We start from the raw sequence: 25,216 nt of genomic DNA on the forward strand, positions 1-25,216 counted from the left end.
GGTAGGGTGATCATACATCCTGGGAAAACTGGATGTAGAAAACTGGCTGTACATCCCTGTCTCAGTTTCTATAGTTTGGTCCCAGCCGGTTGGTCAAAAGTGCCAGAGCAGAGTTTGGTGGGGAGGAGAACCAGCATGGTGCGCTAGGTAGGCGGATGGGCATGCATCATTGCTGCTGGGCGAGAGCAAGGTGGGCGGACTGGAACAAGCACCACCCCACTCCAGTTTGCCTACCTTGCTCCCGCCCCACCCCCCATCCCCACCCTGCTGAGAAACCCAATATTTCATCACGGCTAGGATAACACCCCCATATTGTATTTTCTCCAGAGAGAGCTCCCTCCATGGATACTCCTGTAATAGCCCCAAATGTCACATTGTTCATGTTGGTAGAAAGCACATATCTTTAGGTGACCCATCCGGCATGAGAGAGCAAAAAGCTGGGAAGTGATTCAGGGTCTTACAGATTCTGCTCCCCAGCACCTCACCCCATTCAGACGTGGCTGCTAAGTTAAAAGGGAGGTCACATCCTGATCTACCACTGGGTGTTGAGTCTGTAGTTGGCAGAGGTGGCAGATGGAATGGAGAAAGTTTTCCCTATTTTAATGAAAATGTGACAGATATGAAAGATTGAGGGTAATTTGCCCTGTTTAGCATCACGGTTGGCCCTGTCAGTCCCCATTGTGCTGCATTGCCAGTCTTGGAGCAGGCTTGAAAGACAATTGAGTGTCTTAAAAAAAATCAAGTTGCATTAACCACTCTCTTGCTGGCACCCAGAGCTGGCTCTTCTGGGGGGGAGGGGGTGACATGCTGCTATGTCTATCCAATAATTTGCAATCCTCAGATAAACAGCTCTGCGAGGTACCCTGCGGTTGGTCACCATCTCAGACCAGAGAGAGATGTTGCTGTTGGTAGAACAGATTTTCAAGTGCTTGGGACCCACAATTTGAGAGATTTTTTCAGAAGAGACCTGTTCTTATTTAGCCACCAGAATAAAAGCCAGCTTTCCAACAGACTGCAGCACCAGTCTGCTGCCTAAGTCTGCTGCCTAAATGGAAACTGAGTTCCCTTGGAAATCAAGTGGGTAGATGCTGATTCTTAAATAGCTGGTGAACAGTGCTGTTAAGATTGGCAGGCATGGGGAACTGGTGTGCTCAGGACTGAGGGAAGTCTCCAAGCATGATCTGATGATGGGTGGTGGCTATCCGTATCACTCGGGTCTTGTTTTCACTCTTCCTATGGGACTCCCCAAACAGGATTTGCTACTCATCAATAATTCAGACCAAACTGTGTCTGCAGAAGAAAGAGAAGGGAATGTAACCCAATCAGATGCAGTAACCGAGAGGTGGTTTGCTCAAAGCTTGTGAGTGAAATCTACAGTTATCCCCAGTCTAGCAAAGCATGAGGCCTGTGGCCAAATGAAACAATCCTCTTACTATGGGTGGAAATAGATAGATATGGTGACAAACCTAGAAACATGATTTACCTGTGATAGAATGACTTCCCATTCATTTTGTGGCTCTTATGTGCTTTTAGCTTCTGAGAGAAACTAAGGACTTGGGAAAACCAAGGAGACTTTAGCGATGTAAGAAGAATGGTCTATATTTCATGCAAGATGCTTTTTGGAAGCATAGGCAGTATTAGAAATTGCCTGGGTACACATGGCTTTACAAGTAACATTTCATATGTCTACATTTTTCCTCTGCAGAAGTTGAACAGATTGAAGCAATAGCAAAGTTTGACTACATTGGACGGTCCCCACGAGAACTCTCCTTCAAGAAGGGAGCCTCACTCCTCTTGTATCATCGTGCATCAGAGGACTGGTGGGAAGGGCGCCATAATGGTGTGGATGGTCTCATACCTCATCAGTACATAGTGGTCCAGGACATGTGAGTAGGCAACCTTTGTTGGGCAAGAATGGTCTGATCCCATGGCTTAAAGTTAGGTTGCCATGTCCATTGTTAGCCTGATTTGGCTGTCTACAGATATCTGATTTCCACCACTGGGATTTAAGCCAGGGGCATTCAACCTCCAGTCTGTGGCCAAATGCACCTTGGAAGCAATTGCATCCGGCTCGCAGAGCTCCCCATGGATTAGGAAATTTGATGGTGGGTGAGCAATGGCCACCCTCCTCCACTGCCAAATTCCCATGCCCCCCTATGCCAGCACAGCCAGATGCAGGCCACGCCACGCTCCCTTCTCTATGCATCACTGGGTTGGAGCTGGGCTATGTTCCCTTACTCACCACAGGGCTTGATCAGGGCCAGGCCATGACCCACCCCCCCGCAGGGCTGGATCAGGATGGGCTGCCTTCTGGCACGTTGTGTGTGGCTGAATGAGGTCCTGCCACACCTGCCCTAGGTGCCAGATCAGGCCCACCAGTCACATCCAGCCTGCTTAAGAAAAAGTTTGAGCACCACTGATTTAAGCTCTCTGCGAATGGAGCGACGTTCTGTTGTCATGAGTGGGAGTCACTGCAGAGCTCCGCATTCTTGAAACTCTCTCAGTTTATTCTGGTGTTTACATATGGGCTTAGAGCTGAGACTCCCAAAGGAGCCTAAGGAAATAGATGTTTTATTGAATGTTAGGGGGATTTAGGCACCTAATTCCCTTAGCTCAGAGAAGTTTGTAGAGGTCAGTCAGAGGTTCACATTTGTGTTCTAACACCGTTCAGATGTAGGTCAGATCTGTGACCTTGATTCATTTTGGATCTGGGCTGGGAGTGTTCAGATCCAACATCTGGGCTGGGCTTGGTTTCCAGGTTAGGCATATGCCCATGGTGACCCAATGAGTTGGTGGCAGAGTCAAGTATGCCACCCCACTACCTTGCCGCTTCTTCTTCCACTAGACTCTGCTATCTCCCTGTTGAGTGCTAATGATGAAAGTTTATTTTTCCCTTGGTTTGAGTAGGTGCATTAGGACTCCAAAGGTACACATGCTAAGGAGATGCAATCTTCTCTTGTGAAAAGCACTCCATTAGCTGCCTGCCTGATACAGTTTCATTTTTCACAGGGATGATGCATTTTCCGACAGTTTGAGTCAGAAGGCAGACAGCGAGGCAAGCAGTGGACCCCTGCTGGATGATAAAGCCTCATCAAAGAATGACATCCAGTCTCCGACAGATCATATTCCAGACTATGGATTTGGGGGAGTAATGGGCCGGTAGGCAAATTGGCTCACTTTCATATGAATGCAAGGGTGATCCGAGTCCTCTGTGTGACAGGCAATAAACTGAATGGGGCAGGAAAGGTAGAATGCACAGATTCAGTAAGAAGTGCAGAACAATTTGTACTGTTTATTCTGTGTTTAAACTGGAAAGGAGACAAATAGATCTATTAATTCAACCAACCTGAGAAAATGTGATGCTTTCCACTTCTTGGCACTCTGCAAAATCTATGCCTCCCTTGTTGATGGGGTTCTGTCAGGTTGAAAGGCTTGTGCTTGACTTGATGCAGGCTTTCAGAGCTGATACATTGTGGATTTCCCAGCATGCAACCACGTGTCTTTGAAATGCTGGGTAATGATGTAGTCTAATTGCTTTCAATGACTTCTTTGCAGGGTAAGGTTGAGATCTGATGGAGCAGCGATTCCCCGGCGTCGGAGCGGAGGTGACACCCATAGCCCACCAAGAGGAATGGGCCCAGGGATTGACACCCCTCCTCGAGCAGCAGCCTGTCCAAGCAGTCCCCACAAAATACCACTCAACAGAGGCAGGATTGAGAGTCCCGAGAAGCGCAGAATGGCAACATTTGGCAGTGCAGGCAGCATCAATTATCCAGACAGGAAGGCCTTGTCTGATGGTCACCCACTGAGATCAACCTGTGGATCTACACGGCACAGCAGCCTTGGAGATCAGAAATCTCTGGAAGCAGAGGCACTTGCAGAGGTAATAGGGCCATGAAATGGCTCTCTGTGCAAGGGGGACTGAAGAGGAAATAAAACACTCTTAGAGCCTTTCCAAAGCACTTGGAAATTTTACACAGGATCAATCCGTCTATGCACTGAAATGCAGCTACTTGTAGCCTTGTTAATGGTGTCTCAGAGGCAGAGGACTGGAAGCAAAGAATGCTCCCTCTTCTGGAAACTTTGAGAGGAATTGAGAGAGATGGAGTTATATTAGAATCTAGGCAAGATATTCAGGACTAATATACTTATATTGGGAGAAATGTACCTAAATTAGATTTGTTAATGGTCATGGGTTACTAGGACCTTGCAGCACAAGATGTTTCTCAGGGGTCTACTGTGGGTCACAGAAGCAAGAACACGTGCACAATCAGAGAATGGATGATCCAAAGTTAAAAAAAGGACCCCAGATTCTCTCCTGTGTTGCCATTTGGGTTGGGGAAGGTGGATGTAAAATGGTACCACTCATTGGAGTGAGGAATTAAAAATTTACCCTTACTTACTATAGATGCAAATGGCAGCACAAGATGAGTGATAATGTAAAGCTGTGTCAGGTTTTCTTAGGAAGTAGTATGACAAGAAGCCTCTAACAGACATTTGCCAGGCACCCAGTGAGAAGACACTGTGTTGCCCTCCTCTGCAAGATGGTGGTTGGTTGCCACGATGTTTTGCTTAGCTGCTTGTTCTTGATCTAGAGCTTTTCACACCTTAAGCCTTTTTGGTATGTGCCATTGACTGATGTCAGTGTGTTTGTCCCTGATTGTTCCTATGATATGTGTGCAACAGGTATTCAGTTTCATTTTATTTCTAAAATATCTGAGCTATTTTTCCTTTCCGTCGTGCATTTGTTGTAAAGATCATTCTTCTAGTCTGCTGTTCTTAGGACGATGGGGACTCTTTGTATTCCAAGCAGGTGGCACAGTGTTTTGATTTTTAATTTGCAAACCAGTCAGCCACATGAAATGAATGCATCGTGTGCACCAGTGAGAGCTTCTTGTTTAGCACTTCACACATTGCCGCCATGAAAGCTGGCACTGGTGCATTGTTAGCCTGGGAATATTGTTCACTTAGTTGCTAGTCCCAGCAAACCAAAATGCCCATCTAACCATGTATTTATAAGCTGTTATACAGAACCACTTATTCCTGTTAGTAAGAAATCTGAGCATGTCTGGCTGTATCTTACAGAAGGTGACTCAGTTGGAGCCACTAAGGCCAAATAACTAATTCTTAGACTTGGAGGTCTTCCATTTAGTGAAACACCAGGGATGTGATAGCAAATTAGAATTGTGCCGTTTCCCCAGTGCCTCAATCCACCTTCCAGTAATATCTTTCCACAGACTGTGATGCCACTGGGAGCAGATCTAAGACTTGGGGATTTTTGCTGAAAACAAAGGGTTTTACCAGAATGTGAACCGACTTGTGATAAAATGTTAACACGTTAGACTCAGATTCTCCTTGGCATGAGTTCATGCAGAATCTGAACCTAAAGTTTAAGCTTGCAGAACCCACACTAAAATAGTTGATATTATAGTTTTTTAAGCTCTTCCTCTTCATGATGAAAATGTGTGTGTTTGTGCGTGCCTGCCAGCTTCCCTTCAGCAGTGGGAATTTGTTTTGCCTCTCCTATGCTCACACAGCCTGGAATTAAAGACCACAATGAAGTCTGTAATCTGGTCTCAACTGCTGAAGCAATCAAAATGCACATCTGATGGACAAGTATCAGAAATAACTCTTGGCAAAGAAGCCCATACTCACAGCAGAGTTGTGTTAATTCTCATGATTTCTCCTCTCATTACTAACTGACCGTAGAGCACATTTCCCAAGTGTCAAACTGAGCAGAAGACGGGGTGGGAACATGGAGTATCTGGCAATAGTATGGGGAACTATGGGAGGGTGTGAGTTCAAGTGCTGCATTTAAAACTTAACCTGCCACAATAGAAAGCATTCTTGCAATGTCATTTTCTTTTTCACCATTTTATGCCTCGTGTCTACTTCCTGTACAGTACGTGGATTGTACTGGGGAAGCCTCTGCTTCTCAGGCAGTCACTCACGCTGGTTCTCCTGGGCTAGTATGTGCTTGGATTATCTGGGGTACGTCTTCACTGTCTTTATAGTGTTCTTTCGGCTCTCACCGAAAACTAAACCCTTCCCATGTCCGTGATAGCTCTCAATAACACTGTTTGAGGGGGATCCCTGGAGTGTCCCTGCTGCCTCCGTTCTGTGCTTGGAGCATGTGGAGAGGGAAGCAGTGAGGTAGGCTTAGCCTACACTAGTAGTGTCACAGAGGCAATGTAGACATGCCCTGAGTTGCAAAACCAGCTACTTGTACAGGGGGACACATCCTGAGAGATGAGCAGCCACCATCCCTTCAGGTGAGTGGGAGTCGCAAAGGCTCAGGATTTCTCAGCATTATTTGAGATCATGGGCCATGGCAAGACAGAGATTAAAGCTATGGGGACGACGAGAATAGTTCACTACAGGGTACAGCCCAATCAGCACTGAAATGCAGGGATATTGATGTCCATTTTGTTTGTCGCATTCACAGGACATTGAGAAAACCATGAGCACTGCACTGAATGAGCTGCGTGAGCTGGAGAGACAAAACACTGTGAAGCAGGCCCCGGATGTCGTCCTCGACACCCTGGAGCCAATGAAGAATCCTCCAATGGGCTCTGTCAATTCGGAGCCTGCCAGTCCGCTTCACACCATCATGATCCGAGACCCCGACGCTGCCATGAGACGCAGCAGTAGCTCCACCACTGAAATGATGACTACGTTCAAGCCCGCCCTCTCAGCCCGGCTCGCGGGCGCTCAGCTGAGGCCTCCGCCCATGAGACCCGTCAGGCCAGTGGTTCAACACCGATCAAGCAGCAGTAGCAGTTCAGGAATGGGCAGTCCTGCAGTGACACCGACGGAGAAGATTTTCCCCAATAGCTCGTCGGATAAATCGGGTACCATGTAGCTCCACACTAAGGGGATGCTGGTTATGGGGAGAAAGTCGTCATCTGGATTTTCAAAGGGGAAACTGCAATTCTCCAAATGGTCCCATTTGTTGAAATGGAAAGAGAGAAGAAAAATTGTGCTCTGAGGAGAACTGTTCAGAAGAGAAACCTGTGTGTGTACCGAGACCTGATGATTTCATTATATATACACGTCCATGCAGAAACATTTACAAAGATTGCAGTGAACCTGGCCGGCAGGATAAGATGGCTGTTCTGCCTATTGTCACGGGAGAGTACGTGATCCTATGTAGAAGCCTATACAAAGTGTAAAAAATTCAGTAACTCTTTCTTTTTTTAGTAGCGTTACCTCAGAAACTTGCTCTGAAACTTCTCTAGCGGTGTTCGGTTGGTTTTATTTTTTTGAGGCTCTTTGTGTGTGTGCATCTGTGGGCGTGTGTGTGCGCGCGCGCGTGTGCGTGGAGGTATATAGCAACTGTGCATCAAGCAATACGAGATCAAGCCTGGAATTTATATTCTGCAGCTGTTGATACAAAACAAAACGGAAGACATGTTGGTTTTGTTCAACTGTTGGCCTACAAACAAGAGCTTGGAATATAGCGGATGATAGTTTTCATCGGGCTGGGTGGAATTTGTTTCAAATTCACTCCTAAGATGCCTTCATTTGAACGGTGTGGCTATTGGGCAGTCAACAAGGCATACATTATGTGGAGATGAACAAGTAACAGATTGCATTCCTTCACTTTTGTATGTAGGGGAAGACAGAGTATAAATACCTACGCCGTGATATAGCACAGTGTTGCGTGTACAAATGGAAAACCACAAAACTTGGATTGTCATGAAGACTCAGAATGGACAAGGACTAATAAGAAACCTGTGGTAGAACATAAATAAGGGTTAACTTATATGGTTTTGAAATACTTCATTTCCCTTTCCCACACATTTTTTTAAAACTAGTATCTTGAAAAATTGGGACTAAACAGGCAACGAGGCATTGATAAGATAACATTCCTTTATTTATAGTTGCACAGCAGTACATGAGGGTCTTGATTCAGATTGTGTCTTCTTGCATGAAAAGCATGAGCCATATTTGACCATATCAGTCGCATAACCGATCTGATGGGGCGCTATTTTTGCACTTTCTGTACTGTACTATAGAATACAGCAGTTTTTGTTCACGCAAAAGAAATTACGTTTTGTTTTTCCTCTGAGCATTTAACCTAGAAAAACAAATATGCAGAAAGAACTAGGAATTGCATGATACTTTGTCTGATAGTTAAATACTTCTCTAATCACTGAATACAAGACACTCTGGTTTTTTTTTCCCCTTTATGATTTTTGTTTTGCTTCTTGACCAGGTTTTCTTAGAGTTGACCTGCGGTTTGATTTGGGTTACTTCCACACGGTCATATGTGATCTGAACGTGAAACAGATCTTGACAAGTCTCACTCCATCTCCACCCAGATGCAGTGCCAATGGTTCTCAACTGTTCCTTCCTTTTTTGTCCCCTTGATATCCCTGACTTCTGCTGCAATGGCTGGTTTTCAGCAGAAGAAGTCGGCACACCTTGCTGCCCCAGGGGGAGCTCGGATTAACATTCAGCTTCTTTCAGTATTACATGCCTTTTTTTTTTTTTAATCTGGCCTTTCTGTCTGACACCTCAGAACCACCACAGAAAGCAGAATTCTTCCCATTTCCAAGAGAAAAATCCAATGTTTCTATCACAGAAGGTCAAGATGGAAGAGACTAACAGGTTGATATAGAAAATGGTTGCACTTCTCATCTGGGAATCCCATTTATATCTCATCCATGTGCATATGACACACTGGGAAGCCCTATGTTTGTGTGCAGTAAAAGTTTACATTTACTTAACTGGATACAGATGGATCTTAACCTAAACCCAGTGGAACTGATTAGCTGTTCTTTCTTTTTCTGTGTCCAATGCACAGGCATGTTTCACTTCCACATAGCCTCTTCTCTTAACTGTCTCTTGCCTGTTCTAGTCTATTATATATTGCTGTACTTGCTTCAGTGCTGGAAAGTAACTGTTAAAATGTAAACTGTACAAAAATAGGCTACTATTAGATGAAAGCCAATGCCACTCACCAAATCTTTGCACTTAGTAGATAGCTCAATGTAAAAAATAATAAAATAAAAAAGACAAACCTAACCTTTCGGTGTACAGTGTGGGGAAAAAGTACTGTATGTAGTGATTCTATTATTGTTCCTCAATATAATATTATAAGAGGAAAATGGTGTTTACGTACTCGTCTATTAACATTGTTGATATTTGTACTTACCACAATTAGTTCATATGGACGTTTATTTTTCTTCATGCTTTTTTCCTCCCCCCTTTCCTAAACTTAGGCCAACCCCGAGGTCAATGCCTTTGTCATTTTGGGCAGCAGATGTTAAAACAGTCTGTCAGTCTGTTCTAGTAATGAACCAGCAAATGTGCTTTTAGGGAGAGGGAAAAATCCCATTTGGCATGATTATTGTGTGTTCATTGCCAGTAATTGTTTCCACTTAGTTCCTGGAGAACACTCACTTTGCCAATCTTCTTTTTTCTTTTTTTAAATACTTCCAACAATCACTTGATAGCAAAACAATGTTTGTTTCCCCCCACCCTTACTTTTAAAGATCTGGTACAAACTCCAGTGTTTTTTCTATTAAATTATTGCCTTTAGTTTTGCTCTTTTTTTCATACTATTGATTTTTTTTAAATCTTTAAGTGCCTTTTGAGCACCAGAACAAATGCTTGGAGTTAATGTACTTGGAGCTGTACACATCATGATTTCTTTTGTACAGTTATGTTCTGCTGTGGGTGTATTGCTTTTTAAGTCCTTTTTTTGTAAGAAAACAAACAAAAATGAGACATTTTGTTAAAGAAAAACTACCCTTTTTTAATAAGGCATTCAAATTGCAGCTTGGGGTGACTACTGTACATTTTTTTAAATGTATTTTTCTGTAGTTTAACTCAGCACAAAATTAAAACACTTGTGTTGTAGAAACATCGTAACTGAATTCTGCTCATATACTTTATGATGATAATCATTTATACCTCTCTGTATGCTTTAAGACTGCAGCCCTCAGGGCATTCACAGTGCTGTTGACTCGCATGGTGAAATTTTACGGTCTACAAAATTGGCTGAAGAAAAAGCTCGTAATGCCCGTCCGGAAGGGTCATCTTCACATAAAAACCTTTCCAAGCAAGGAAATTTCATTCCTCCTTTTACCGTCTGGAGAGATCAACAGAGGGCCCAAGTCTGTGATGGAGAAGTTGATTTCTGCTGTGTGGAGCAAATTCAAAAGTTGCGAATCAGCTCCCTCACACATGCTTAGTCTCTGCCTCTCCCAGAAAATAAAATCCCCTCTGTTTCTTGAAGCTACTTTTGCAAACTCCCCAAAGTAGGCGGTTGCCAATGTAGCTGTTCCTTTGGCTCATCTCCCCAATGGCTCAGTGATGTTGGTCTTTCTGTTGACGAGGCGATGCATTTATCGGTGCTGACTTTAAAGCAATTGCACCCACCCTGATATTTTTTCTGTACAGACCCTCCTAAGCAACCAGTGTAAATGTGTCAGTCCCTTTAATGATAACGACAGTGCACTTTTCTTCCTTAGAATGAAGTATACCTGATAGATTCTTTTTGTAAATCCTGGACTGTATTATTTAACTAGCAGTGTTGCGGTTTTCACAGTATGGCAGTAGACCTTCTGATTCTGATCTGCTTCTGAGTGGCTGTTTTTTGTTCATGCTGGAAAACCTTAGGAACCTGCTGGTTGGCTACCCTGTATAATGATTGTAGTCCCTCCTATGGATATTGTCTCTGTAATGTATGATAAAATGCCATTCAGTTAGAGTGTCTGATTGGATCCTCTGTCATGTATGCTGATGATGCCATGTAGATCAAGCCACTGGTTGGATGTGGACTCATCCTGTTGAATAAAACAGCTTAACTTTTCTCAGAAATATTAGTCATGATTTCAACACATGCAAAGCATAAACACTGCTGTTGGGAAAATGACCATATGTCTCTTTTCTGTCTGCCTTTCTACCAATTTATTTATTACTTCCTTTTTGTTTATTACTAATATTACAGCAGTGTCCAGAGACCACAAGCAGGACTGGATCCTGTTGTTATAAACACTGAACTGCACAAGCACAAGAGTGCAATAGGAGTTTATCCAGCAAAAACTTGGGTGAATGCCTTATGTTGAACTTCAGAGCTAAGTACAGACAGTCAAAAAGCCCGAGGCTGAATCGATTTGATCTTTGCAGGTTAATCTCAGGTGCGTAGCTCGAACTGATAAGCAAATGAACAGATGTTCACTTTTGATTCCAGAAATGCAGCCACCTGCCTGCAGTGGCCCAGGCCAGAAGCCAGGGGGTGCTAGACCATGCCTTCCTGCTCTGCTGGAGCAGACAGCTTGGGCCAAGGCCAGCCCTCCCACCCTGCGAGGGAGGAGTTGCAGAGGAGGTGCAAAGCACCCCAGGATGCTGGGGGGGCTGTGAGTTAACTTGAATCTGGAGGGGATCTGAGACAGAAGTTCAATAAACCAATTTAAACTAAATCCATTAAATCTGATACTATATCTATCCAGGTTTATCTTAAACCATTTTCAGCAATTTTGAAAGCAGTTTACATACACCAAACTTCTGTTGCATTACAGATGAGAACTGGTTTCCAGTCAATTATACCAGTTTATGTTGAATTTCTGTCCCTTGCTTAGCGGGATGAAAATGATCCAAATGGCCAAGATGGAGATCAGGGCACTATGCTTGTCAAAGACAACTCTTCTCCCGAACAGTTTACAGCCCCATTTCCAGTCCTGTTGTTACAATTTTGCAGCTGCGAATCTGATGCACAGAGAGAATGTGCCTTTCCCAAGGAGGTCGTAGAAGAGATCTGCAATGTTGAACCTAGCGTTCTCAGCCACTGCCTTGAGCACAAAACCATCCTTCCTCCTACAGTTAACTTTACAATATGAATGGATTCTGAGGGGGGCAAACGCTGTGGGAACCTGTTCGTTGCTCCGCTAGTCAGTCAATATTGATATGTCAGTAGATTTAAAGTCCAGTACTGCAATTGTGCAAAGTACAATTTCACTTCTTGTGACTCTCAGTGTAGAGGAGACGCGTTTGATTAAAGATGACTCCCACCAAGGAAGGTCCCATTATATTTTTGGCATGGATGGTGATGTGCAATTGGGCCTTTTAAGAATGTGACAGAGCACATCCTGATGGGCCATAGATGCATTTCATTTACATTTGGTTCATTGTAATAACATTGCTGAGCGTTCCTTCTGCATCCCACCAGAGCATGAAATAAAGTGTGAATTAGATGCAATGAGAATTGTGCTTGAGACAAACAACTATGCATCCTTCATGTAGCCCTAAGGAAATACACTTATTTGAATTGTAATTTTTTTATGCCTGTTTTCTGTTATTATGCATGATGTACATGTTGCCCTCTGATATATAGGCTGCATGCGAGGGAGTAGTTTTTTGTATCTTATCCTTAGGGGAAGCTGGTGAGATAATACATTTTTAATTCCTCTTGATGGAAGAGTTACTCTCCAGATGGCTTAACATCGGCAAACTTCTATCAGTTCTGTAGCTGGACTGCGAAGTTTGTGGTCGATAAATGATGGCTGCAGGGGAGAGAATGACTGCAAGTGTTATCATTAGGTGGTATTAGAAGCCTTTCTGAGAAGTGCTCATTTCTATTTCTTTAACATATTGTTTCAGTAGATCTAAGACTTTTATCTCTCGCTACCTGTGAATTCTGTATTCATGGCAGAGGAACCTCAGTGCCTCTTTCAGGCCTTTTTCTGTTTGAGCGAAGTCCTGAAGATTTCATCTAGATCTTAATTAAGGGCTAGCTCCTATTAAGACCAAAAACTCCCATTGACTTTTTCTGATTTTGCTTCATTAAGGACCCAGTAAACTGTGCAGAGAGTGCTCGAACCTTTTAACAGACTGGGAACCTTCAGTATGGACTCGACTGAAATCAGTAGAAATCAGCTACAGAGACCGATGCACGCACATGAGAAAAATGTTGCCCTTTGTGATTTCCTGTTGTTGTGTGACAGTTCACAGCCATTCTGCCAGGCTCGTTCCTAATATATTTTTGGGTTGACAGGCACTAGATTTCCTATTGCTGCATTCCCCGCCCTCCTGAAACACTTCACTCCATAAACCCATTTAAGCAGTTTAGCGCATTAACATTAGCTTGTGTATGAATATTAGATTAGTATTTCTCATAAAATGCAAAGAACTGCTTTGGCAGTGGAGCATTTAAAGAGCAGACTGGCTTTTCTTTATAAAGCTGATTACATATATAATAGTTATCGCTGTAGGAGCAGGCATGGTGATACGGCTCTGCCTGCTTGCCCCAGGCCTGTGATACGGCTCTGCCTGCTTGCCTCCAGGCCTTCCAGATCTACTGTATTTACCGTGAATATAAGATGACCCTGAAATTTAAGATGACCCCCCCACTAATTGGATTTTACTCATGGAAAATGTATACATTTGTTCTAATTTTCTATGGATAGAATCTAATTGTCTTAATTCACCCGCCCTTCCCCACTGCAAGTGATGGGGTGATGGGGTGGGGGGGAGCCAATGGGGGACTACATGTTTAGGGCAGGCAATGAGGGGGGAGAGTGGGGGAGGCATGCAGCTCGCCCCCTGATGACCGTTTCCCACCCCCCATGAAGGCCCCTTGTGCCTGCCCCCCACAGCCTCAGGCTTACCTCCCTGTCCCCCCCTCCCCTCCCTTATCCACTGCACGCTTTGGGCCCTGCAGTCTTGAGTCCCCTTCCCCCCTTCCTCCTTTCCTGCCCCGGCCTGCCCCTCCCCCTCCCCCTTACTTTTGCTCTGTTCCCCCTGCAGCCTGGGGCACTGAGCATGGCGCCCGCCCCGCTCCGTAGCAGCAGTGCCCACTGCTCTGTGCTCCAGGTACCAGGCTGCAGTGGAGATGGAGTCTGCCAGCACCCGAGCAGAGGTGAGGGAGGGAGGGAGAAGTGACGCAGGGGAAGGAGACGGGGCTGCAGGGGAGGCGTGGTGGGGGTACAGAGGTGGCAGGGCTGGGAGGCGCAGGCACTGCTGCCACATACTCAATTGTAAGATAAGGGGCTTTCCCTCAGTGTTAAATATGGGAAAAACCCTTGTCTAGATACGGTAAGTCCTGGTTTGCCCCAAACCAACAGTGTGCAGGCAGAGATGGTTACCACTCGCTCTTTCCTGGGCAGAGGGGGGACAGGATGCTCCAGCAACTGGGTGGAGGCTTTCTAACCCCACCAGACCTGCCCACCCCCTCCTGTTTAGGTAGCTGTATATTCAAACAGTCGGTACTGCAGGAGCTGCTACTGTGCATCGCACCTGGAGCCCAAGGAGTGAGGCAGAGAAATGGCCTGGGCACAGAGGACTAGGAGGACAGCCCTGCCACAAGATCTTCCCCAGCGGTCTTACAATACCTTACAGCTGGGGTTCATGCAGCTTCACATCAAACGGCTGCTCCTTCTGACATACTGTTGGCCTGAGTGCCTGTCTTTCCACACCTGCACCTCCCTTTCTCCTGCCCAGAAGGTCACTGCTATCGCACTATTTCTGCTGCCTTTTGGGCAAGGCTATGGCCAGCCATGCATGGAGGTGCCAGGTGGAGCGAGATCACGAGGGAGCCGTCATTGGTTCTGAGATCCTCTGCAGGATCCACCACCTTCGAGGGATGTGCAGATGGACTAGATGAGGTAAGAGGGGATGCAGAGTTGGCCCGCTTAGTGAAGGCTAAGCTACCACCGTAGCTTAGTAAGTACCACCAGGTAGCTACATGCAGGCTCCTATAGCACCCTGCGCTCCACGTATGACTGACTGTATCTTCCTTCCTGCCCTGTGATTAACCCCTGGTCCATGCTGATTCCCACCTTATTCCACCTACTGCTGCAGTGAGAGCGCCGTCTTCTGCACCTATTTCTGCCTCTTCCCCCATTTTCACAAACATCAGACCCGCTTCTTGTCTTCCAGTAACTGCATTTTATGATCACATTTTCAGTCTGGCCTCCTGTTGGTATTTTCCTTTCCAGCACAAAGTCTCCTTATGTTGCGGTTGCATCCTAGCTGGATCCGAGGCGTAGGGGTGTGCAACCATGCTAAGGCGTGGAGCCATCACAGAGCTTGCTGCCTCACTGAACACATGATTTGAGGAAATTTAAATTGTTTGTGCACAAACTATAATAATAATCATTATTTTTTAAAATTCCTTGCTTATTGAAACCAGTTTCTGTTTGCAGTTTTTAATCTTACACCTCCTTCCCTGGCAGTTTGTCGTCATAACTGGCCTGCTAATGCTCCACTTCCTGATTGGCTGAACAGCAGAAATGTCTTCTGTACCTTGTGATAAATGTCACTGGGAATAGAGTGGGTCTTTAGTGAGGACCTGGGTTTACACCTTCCAGACTAACATGGCCTGTACTTCCCCGTGTCAACACACAAGTGCTCCCTGGACTAGCTGATCCATCTCAAAAGGGCCTGCGAACTCCAGGGCAATGTCAGCCCCCAGTGAGACAGAGGAGTGTCGTCTCAGGTGCTTTCTGACGGTCCCATCGGGAACTTGGTCTCTTGGGGTCATTGGTAGTGCCGCTTTTTAATATTCACGGTCTGGCCCTGCTGGAAAAATCTCTCTCTCTCCTGGACCCCAAGAAGACAGCACATGTCTGCAATGTGAGAGATGTCAAACAACAGTGAACACCAGAATGAGCTTAAAACAAAGATGATTTGGGGTCCCCTGTTGTGCCAAGAGGACAAGAAAGAGAGATTTTGTTTTCAAAAAGAAAGAGAAAGCAGCTTAAGGAACTGTGCAAACTGAAGATACCAAATAAAAGCCCATTCATCTCCCTCTAAAAGCTGCAGATTATAATCAGGTGCTGAAGCCTTGGGGATTGGCTAGTTACTTGCTTTTAAAGGATTAACTTGAACCATCGAAGTGGATATTAAAGCCATAATGAGCACAGGAGGATATCTGACATTGCCCACTGCACTAAGTTCTCCACTTTTTTCTGGTGTTCGTTTCTGTTGTCGGCGTGTAAGCTGTCTCTCATTGCCTGTATGGGCTGTGATAAGGGGCCAAGCCCCTCGTATGCTAACTGGATTTGCAATTCCATTGTTTGACTCCCTTAAGCATTTGCAGCTTGCTGGGGTTTTTATCAAAATCAGTTTTGGACAAGTAGGCAGAAAGGGCCCCAGATGTACTGGAGGTGCAGCTTCAAGTTGGGACGTGTTTCCTTTCATGCTTCTTTCCATTCTGCTCATCGTAAGCTTCCCTTGCGCTTGCTCAGGCAAAGCCTTCATCTGCTCTTAGGCAGAGTATGAAAGGATTAGGCCCCGTGTGTACAACCTTTGCTTCCTTTTTGTGCCTGGAGTTCATGCATTGAAGCCCTGGAAGTCAGGGAGCTGGGTACCTCTGTGCTTGCAGAAAGGGGACCTGAAGGAAGAGAATGGCTAAGACGGAAGGACCCAAGCTGAATGGTGTGAGCAGTGTCCCTTGTTTCAGGGGCCTCTTCTGAGCCATTTACCTGGGCATGCACAGGGCTGGATAACGGGTACAACAGTATTATGGGGCCATCTTGTTTTCCTTTATTAAAAGGTGCCTCAGCATCTGAGACCAGCAGCACAGTGCTCTGTGGAGTCTCTCAGACCCCGCAGAGGCCACCACGCTTGGCTTTGAGCACAGTGTCCTAGGCTCCAGGGTCACCAGCAACACACATGAGGGCATTTACTAGGACTGCTCTGGCAAAGGCCTCAGCCTCCCAGCTTTGCACAGGTGCTTTGTAAGCGCTTATGCAGCTGCCCTATATGTTCAGAGCAGTTTTAGAGGCAGCTAAAATGGGAAGCCCTGTATTATACTCTAACCTACAAGGTAGCTTACAGTCTTAGCTTAGCCTGTAGCTTACAGGCCCGTTCCTAAATAAGGTTAACTACTTCTGACCTGTTTTTACATGCATCTTTTTTACCCACAAGAGTTATTGCCAAGGAACCTAATAATGCAATTAACCATTGATTCCAAGACGAAGGCCCACCTGGAATCCATATTATGATTTCTTCCTGGATTGCTAAACCTGCTCTGAATGATCCAGGCTTCAGAAGTATACCCATGATATTTAGTAAATGAATTCAGCCACAAAGAATTTTTCTGGGGTCAAATGTCTGCACTCTCAGCAAATGATGATTGATTTCTAGTTGAATGTCCCTGACATCCAGGAATTCTAGGTGACGCCAATCCAGGTTGGCCATTTATCCCCCCCCAGTCTGCTGACAGATCTTGCAGTGCCTTGATTGGGAGGAATATTAGACCAGTAACTCAAAGCCAAGTGTGCTTCATTACCCTGGTTAGGCCAAGTGATGTGACCTTTCATCTCAGCAATTTGCAGCTTAAGGAGCTGTTAGAGTAGCTCAAAACAGAATAAATTTTGCTCAGTGTGCATGCATGCACGCGCGTGCGCACACACACACACACTATATTTTTTAATGGAAGTGCAGATGAAAACAATCACTTCAAAGGTGCCTAGTTTTGTCTCATTACAAACAAGGCTTCTGTCTAAACTGACCCACCCTCTGCTTTGCTGTGATTAGAAAAGGCTATACATGTAAGATACTCATGTTTAAGTTCTGACCATGGGCAAACTAAGCAAGTGCAAGGAATTGCCATGGAGATGTTCCAGCCTTCCTCTGCTATCATGGATCCACAGAGTGTATTTCTGATCTGACTGTGCGGAGTCTAAGCACTGGCATTTTCTGAGTGGTTCTTTGAGTCTAATGAGGGTGCCTTGGGTCTAAAAAGGTTGAGAACCACTGGCTTACAACTAGCTTCCTTGCTCTTGCTGAATACCCCCTTTAATTTATCACAGCTCCTTGGATAATACCTGGAAGAAGATGACTTTGCTGATGGCATAAGCTTAAGTCGGGATGCCAAAAAAGTGCAAATGAAAATGACCAAAGATGAAATGTCAAAGTTTGACCATATGCTAGCCTCTGTACTAGCAAGAACAAAGTGAAGCCTATGGAATCCAGCAAGAGCTATGTAAAAAGGGACAATATTTTTGTCCTACAGTCGGAGAAGGAAACAAATTATTCATGGTTTGCTTTGAGGGCGCTTCCTGGCCCCAGACTTCTTTGCTGTTCGTGAAACGAGCTGTGTCGGCATTTTAGTGTGAATGCTGGTTCTGTTGGAAGAGTCAGGCTGGATGTAGGCATCCCCACACTGCTGCGATCAAAGGGGGTGGGGGGCTTTTGTTCCATCCTCTGTCTTTCTACCTTCTTCCCTTTCCCACTCTGAAGACCTTCCTGGGGTCCATGGCCTTAAGAGGCCAATGACACAAAGTAGCTTTTTAGAAAAAAATGCAGGGAAAAAGGGAAAAAACCCCAAACAAATGGGGAGAGTTTCTCAGCTTGGTTTGGTTTCATAGTTTCATAGTTTCTAGGGTCAGAAGGGACCTGAGCAGATCATCTAGTCTGACCCCCTGCCCTGGCAGGAAAGAGTACTGGGGTCAAACGACCCCAGCAAGGTGTTCACCCAGCCTCCTCTTAAAGACAAGTTCATCTTCAGCTTTGTGTAACGGGGTAATCAGGGTAGCCCCGCGGAGACGGCAAAGCTTCTCTGACTGAATTTCTCCTTAAAGCCAGTCAAGACCAGAAAACTTGGCTAGAAAAGTTTGGAGACACCCGAGGAAAGGTCTAAAGGAGACTTGAAGACTGATGTTGAGAGAATTCCAGGCCACGTGCCAAATTCATCCGAAGGTATCTGTCTTTCTGTCTATGTGATCCATCATGGTGGTACCTGGAGAATTTAGATCAATAGAGTTTATCCCTGGAATGAGTTTAGCCCCTTGGCTCACAGAGCAGAGCTAATGCAAACCTTTTGGGACCTTTCTGGTGCCAGCTTGAACAAACTAAAAATGCTGGAGGATGCAGTACAGTCCTCCTGTGTTATGTATTTTGGCCTTTTCCTTGACATGCTCAATGTCTGGATCTTTATCTTGGAGAGCAGTAAAATGCATCCTGATGCAGCTTAAAACGTATTGGCCTTTGCAGTGGTAAAACCCCGAATGTATGTATCTCGCTCCTTTTGCAGAGCAGCCTCAAGGTAAGCCCATTCGACACCATTTATACAACCTGTGTCTTTCAAACATATGCATATACTTATGTATATATGTTAACCTCCGTCTGCTCACATGTGGGGCACTTTCTCCTGTCCCATGCACAGCGGCCCACTACGCATGGAAGCTGCATTGATATCAGTGGGCATTTGGTTTGATAAGGTCTGGAATTTATTAGAGGAACTGGTGAGTGGGTGAAGGGCATTAACCCTTGAAGAAGCTACAAAATTTTGAAGTCAGCAGTTGAGCCGTATCTATTCAAAGCCGATCCTATGTTCACATTTTAGCCCATGTTCTTACATAGCTCATCTTATGTTGTTTAAATTACACAGTAGCCTCAAAGGATCACCTGTTGCTTCACAATGGTCATATCGATGTCCCTATAGAGCCCTGTTTCAATCTGGACTGGCGTTATATGTGTGTAGCACAGTGGGGTTGCTTTAGAAACCTAGTTTTATTCATATTGGTTATTGATAGCAAGCCAGCCGATGGGGAACGTTAGACCTGGGCTTCATTCCCTCATGCCTTTGTGAGCTCTGCTTGGATAGGTTCTCGGTTGCTCCTTTATCTCATCTGATGGTGGCAGCAAATCTAACCTATAGTTATTAAAGCACTGACTGAAGTATCCGACTTTGAAAGAGAATTATATCAGTGTGTGGAGAATGGAGGCAATCTATCTTTTGCCCGGTAGATTGCCCGGCATATAATTCATTGTCTTCACTTAAGTTTATCACCAAAGAGAGACAAGTTTAAATGATGAATAGAAATTAATATTTAATTTCATCCCATCATGGTATATTCTTAATTCAGCCCTTGTTATAATTCTTCGTGATTGATTGCCACTTTGCTGCTTCTCTCTCTCAGGCTGGCTTATGTGTTAACTAACTGCCCTCACCATACATCTTTGAGGCCCTGTTTATACTGTTAGCTCAAAAAAACCCCCAAAGCTCTCCTACTGTTCATTAAAAGAACAGTTATATAACTAATGGAAAGACAATTAATGAAGTTATCACGAGAATTAAATTCCTTCTTTTCCTTGTTTTTTGTTTTTTTTTGCCTTTTTGTCAATCTTTGAATCTGATTTTCATGCCTCAAAACTGTTTCATCTTAACCATGATTTGGGAGTTTAATTTATGGACTATCAAGCTCTCCACTAATGATGCTTAAGGAAGAATCTCAGTTTTACTTCACCTTTTGCTTATAAGCAATACCTAATTCCTCCGGCCATCAGCTTTCAGGCACGCCATTAAATAATGCCTCCTTAAAAATAACTCTTTAGTCCTACCACAAACACAGAAGTACTTCACGGTGGGACCTGCCTGTGCTCTGCGTCAGTCGGTATCTTGCTGCATGACTGACAGTGACAATGTCTAGGGCAAGTACATCTTCTGTTCACTAAATTTCAAATATATTCACAAATGTAGCACAAGGATTATTTGTGTTTCTTAAATCTGCTCCTTTGCAGAGTGAGGTCCACCATTTATAGAATAACCTGATGAACGAAATCTAGGGACTTGACTTGCACAGCCGTCTGTGGGAAAGTGAGGTGCTGCCATCTCCTGGGTCTTTGCTATAAATACAGGTGGATTTCTACAAATTAGTGCTAAACAAACACCCCTTCAGAAATCCTGTGAAATAGGAATTTCAATTTTTACCTAGGGCAATTTTTACAATCTTTGCAAAATCCTATGCCTGGTGAAGTGTGCCTGTGCCCAAAAGCTTGCAAATAAAGATTTTTTTGGGGTGCAAGTATCTAGCGGGTCTAATAAAAGATATCACCTCTGAGTTTTGATTCCTTTTGTCTCTAGACCAATACGGCTACAACTGTATACCTGGTAAACCAGAGAGCACTCAGGCATCCTCTGCCATTGCAAACTGATTATTGTTTGCTCTGTAGTGGCAAGTATTCCTGGGGGGGACCCTGAAAGTAGATAGCATTGTACACTACAGTGATCGTAGGACTTGGGAGCTAGCAGCCCTAAACTGGCGAGAGGGGTGGCTGGTGGGCTGGAAGGAAATTTCTAGGTTGAGATGAGTCCAGCAGTACTGAGTTACCTAATTGTCTAATTCTGTATTTCAAAGAATACAGTAAGATGGAAGTTTGCATTCATCGTGGGTTGCTGTCAGTGATTGAGATTGGGGATGCTTGTTGTGAAGCCCACCTCCCAGCGTTTCTACAGTGACTGTTTGCCAATATACATACCCATTCAGATGCATACTGCCTCTGTTCACATGGATCTGGACACAGCATTGGGTCTTAATATTGTATTTTACTGTAAAAGAACTTAAAAACGAAGTGCTACAGGGCTGAACACACCCCAGGGTCTTCCAACGCTTTGGGGTTTTTTTCCTTTTAGCATTATGAGTCAAATCTCACTTTCTGAGAACTGGGTGTTTCTAGTTGTATAGAAAAGGGTTAAATATCAAAACAAATAGCTTCAGAAACACCAGCATGCGCTGGAGTCCTTGACTTGAGGACAGATCGCTGAGAGCAGTTTATTCAGGGAGCGTATTATCTTTCTCCGTGGTTTTTCCATGTGTTGGCTCTGCCGTGCTCAATCCTGCTTCCCTAGGCCCAATGTTTGGTTGCCTGCTCGTGCTCCTCTACCACCCAGTCCAATGGCAGCCTATGAACTTGTGTTTGGAGAAGTTTGGTACAGAGCCGCAAGAGTGACTCAAATACAAAACAAACTCCTGCTGGGCCCGAAACAAACTTCTGACAGCCTCAAATCAGTGATAAAATGAAAGTATATGAAGGAATTTGAGAGAGAGAGAGAGAGAGATTTGGGGGAATATGTAAGTCAAGGAGGGCTAGAGGGAGATTGCTACTTTCCCTGATGTTTATGGGTGTATTTGTGTCTTGGCTGAGGACATCCCCAGCTAATCTGGAGGTTCCTGGTCTGCGAGAGAGCGGCGAGACAGAAACCTGCTTGGGTGTCAAGACACAGCATAGACCGGACGCCTGCAAAGCGTTGGCAGCTTTATACTGCCCTGGGTATAGCAATGCAATGGCACACTCGAAAGTTTTGTCAATCCTGATCTTACTTTCTCAGAGTGACCTGAATAAACAGACTTCTCTAACTGAACTGGGGAGCGGTAGCTTGACTGCGAATGAATTAAATCCCATATCCCATCGGAGCAGGTGCAGGCCAACAGAGACGCTCTCCTATTTCAAGTGTTGAGGCTCCAGGCTTTCGATCCAGGAGGACTTGAATTCCACTGGCAGCGCCTGGGTTCCCCCGGCGTGCTGGGAGGGAGCAAGGATGAAGTCCTGGATAACCACGGATTTGCTACACTATTTTCATATCCTTCTTTCTGCAGCCCCTCTGGGGCCCAAAAGAAGGTCCTCGTAGTCATGGTTACCCCACGTCCCCGTTTCCTTAACGAAGCGAGGCAACATCTGCTGTAGAAGGTAAGAAAGTATGAGCCTGAAGAATGCCCATGGGAGATCAAATATTGGGTTCATCAGTTTAATGATTAAAACAATTTGTTTTGTCGGCAGGCCTGCTAAGATAAGGCTGACTAACCCTTCTACACTTACTGATGTTATATGTTGGAGCAGCTTCTATAACCTTCGGTCATGGCTGGGGGGGCATTGTGCTAAGGTCTGTACACACGCAATACACACACAACACACGAAGATGCCGCCTTCCTCAGGGAGCATCTGTCCCCAGATGTCTCCAGTACTAATGGGGAAGAAAGGATTGTAGCCAGTAGATTGGTTGCTTTGTTTTTTCCACCCCTTGAAGTAGCAAGGCCGATTGCGGTAGATAAGGCACAGAGCAATTCATGACACTTGTCTCGGAAACATCCAAATTGGGGCAGCAAAGTCGGTTAGGTTAGTAATGTTGAGAGAGTAAAGGTGCTGAGCTTTCATTTTCTAAATCTACAATAATCAAATCCTGTAGTTATAATCCCATGCCTAGGATCTTTCTACAATACTCAACTACTGGGTTTCCCTTGTAGACCCCTGCAGCTGTTGGAAGAGGAGGTAGCACATACAAGAGTGTGTTCACTTTGAGAGAAGATAACTTTGAGGCACAGCCCAAAATGGCTCTCCTTCCACCACAAACTTTTTGAGAGGTTTTTGCTGCGTCCTTCTCATGTCTTGCTGGTGAGATGGAGGCCGCGTTGCCTTCTCCATCCATAGGGTGGTTGAGTCACTTTATGATGGAGAGAGTGAGATTACAACCGTCTTTTCTTGGACAAAGAAAGGTGCAGCATCAGAACTGCCAGACCCAAACGTTCATTGGTGCACCCGGGTGCATGTGCACCCCCTGAGACTGGCCACGCACCCCTGGTGAAACCGGAAGTGCCAGTGGAAGTGCATTTCTGTTTTCACCGTTTTCGCCTCTGGTGAACCCCCCTCCCTCGTCAGTGACCTGGTGCCCCCCAGACTTGGGAGGCACCAGTCACCCGTGCACATGCTCCTGACCCAGGTCTGCAAGGATTCAGAAATTGTCTTAAAAATCATGAGATCTTAAAGACTGATACATTCATAGTCTTTTTGTTTTTATATTGCCTTCTGGTTCCTGAGTCTCCACTTCTGGGCCATGGTTTTCAGCACTGCTTTATGAATATGTCTCAGTGTTTCTCATATAGTTCCTTGGCTTCAGGTGATGAAACTTAAAACATCTACCAGCTGTTAAAAGACTCATAATACAGCCAGAGAGCTGGCCGTATCAGAGTATATGTTCTTATCCCCCACCCCGGGGCATTCACACCGCAGCTGCTTGTCATGACGAGGGGTGGATCGGAGCCAGCTGCTATCACCAGCAGTCCCAGGGTTGTGTAACCTCACCTACACACGTGGTTCCAGGCTTTTTTCTCTGCCTGCTCTGGCGGCAACATGTGAAGGAGAAAAATTAGGGTTTCAATGAGCCACCTCCCCAGAGTTTAAAACTGAGATTCATTCTGTCCAAAGCAAAACCAAACCAGACCCCTTTCTGATGGGATTTATTAAAATATTTTCTCTTGAGCTGTATTCTTTCCTCACCATTTTGTACTTAAACACTTAAGGTCCTGGCCCTAGAAGACTGTTTTACAGAAAGCCAAATGAGGTGTTCTTCACTTAAATTCTCTGAGTGAGAAAAGTATAGACGAGGCCACTGACTTTTGACTCTGATGGTCCCAGCTTTCTCCTTCTAGCTTTAATAGCGCTTTCATTTATAAACTCGTCTTGTTTGAGTTCAGACTAAAACACGTTCAAATGTTACCCCCTTCAGAGGCCCGCTCGTAAACAATTTAGTTACCTATATATAATCTACTTACCTACCTGCCTAATTACCTATGGAGTATATATATTTTTTGTTTGCTGCTCTTCTTTTTTCAGTCTTGACCAGAAAGCAAACATGTTAAGCCAAGTTAGGTTTCAAAAAGGGAGTGTTATATGTTACTGGGGTGCAAAACATTTCCCATTTGAAAGCTCACAATTTATCACTGGTGGATTCAGACAGTGTACAAGTAGAAGGGGAATCACAGGTTTAAAGTGTAGAATTGATTTATTATTCTCCACACTTGTGCCTAATGCTTCTTGTTGTGCTGTCAGCCAAATTAACAGCATAGACGGGGGGTCTGGCTGTCCAGAGACTCAGATCATCTAAAGGGGTAAATGACAGGGTGATGCATTCTCTTTTTTTGTTTAAAATCCTATAGCAATTTATCACTTTTTTTTTTTAATGGCTAAATGCTCCACTGTGAGTCCTATGGTTTACTGATGTACAGCTGAAATCCGGTAAGGGTTCAGCTGTGCCATTCAGCAGCGTACAAGAGGTGTGACAGGTGTGAATGGTGAGATTCATTTAAATATGAAAGCCTGGGCTGGGGTTTTTTTTTTTTGGCTTTTTTTTTTTTGCATGCTGTGACTCAGCAGCTGGCCTGGGCACTGTTCAATTCTTTTGTAGTACAATTGGATTGTTAATAAAGCAGCATTTTTCATAGTGGCTGCATCTGCCCAGAAATTAAGAGAGTGTCAATGAGAACAGCAGGATCTTATGAATGTTTGTGGGATGGAAAAAGTAATTGTTTTACATGCTTTCCCCACTCTTAATTATTCTATTCATTAAGAAGGACAAAGCTGAGCCAGAAGGCACAGACTTTACAGCCTTTGACAAGTCTATAATTGCTTCAGAAATTCATTTGGCCCCTTGCAGTTAGGTACAGCAAATATTTCTGAGATGTACAATGGTTATATATGTGTGTGT

The 25,216-nt window shown here is 44.7% G+C and overlaps 1 protein-coding gene across 3 annotated transcripts in view; it reads left to right on the forward strand.

Moving 5' to 3' along the window:
• SRGAP3 (SLIT-ROBO Rho GTPase activating protein 3) overlaps window positions 1-10,830 on the forward strand; it is a 247,979-nt gene extending 237,149 nt beyond the window's left edge. For all 3 annotated transcript variants that reach the window (XM_019504684.1, XM_019504685.1, XM_019504686.1), the window contains exons 19-22: window positions 1,706-1,886; window positions 3,010-3,159; window positions 3,556-3,883; window positions 6,446-10,830. In XM_019504684.1, the coding sequence (XP_019360229.1) occupies window positions 1,706-1,886; window positions 3,010-3,159; window positions 3,556-3,883; window positions 6,446-6,862 (1,076 nt within the window). In that variant the 3' untranslated portion in view covers window positions 6,863-10,830. The remainder of the gene's footprint in view (window positions 1-1,705; window positions 1,887-3,009; window positions 3,160-3,555; window positions 3,884-6,445) is intronic.
• Window positions 10,831-25,216: the final 14,386 nt, after the last annotated feature.

The sequence above is a fragment of the Gavialis gangeticus genome, unplaced genomic scaffold (assembly GCF_001723915.1).
Source record: "Gavialis gangeticus isolate Ggan-Ray unplaced genomic scaffold, GavGan_comp1, whole genome shotgun sequence".
Classification (NCBI taxonomy): domain Eukaryota; kingdom Metazoa; phylum Chordata; order Crocodylia; family Gavialidae; genus Gavialis; species Gavialis gangeticus.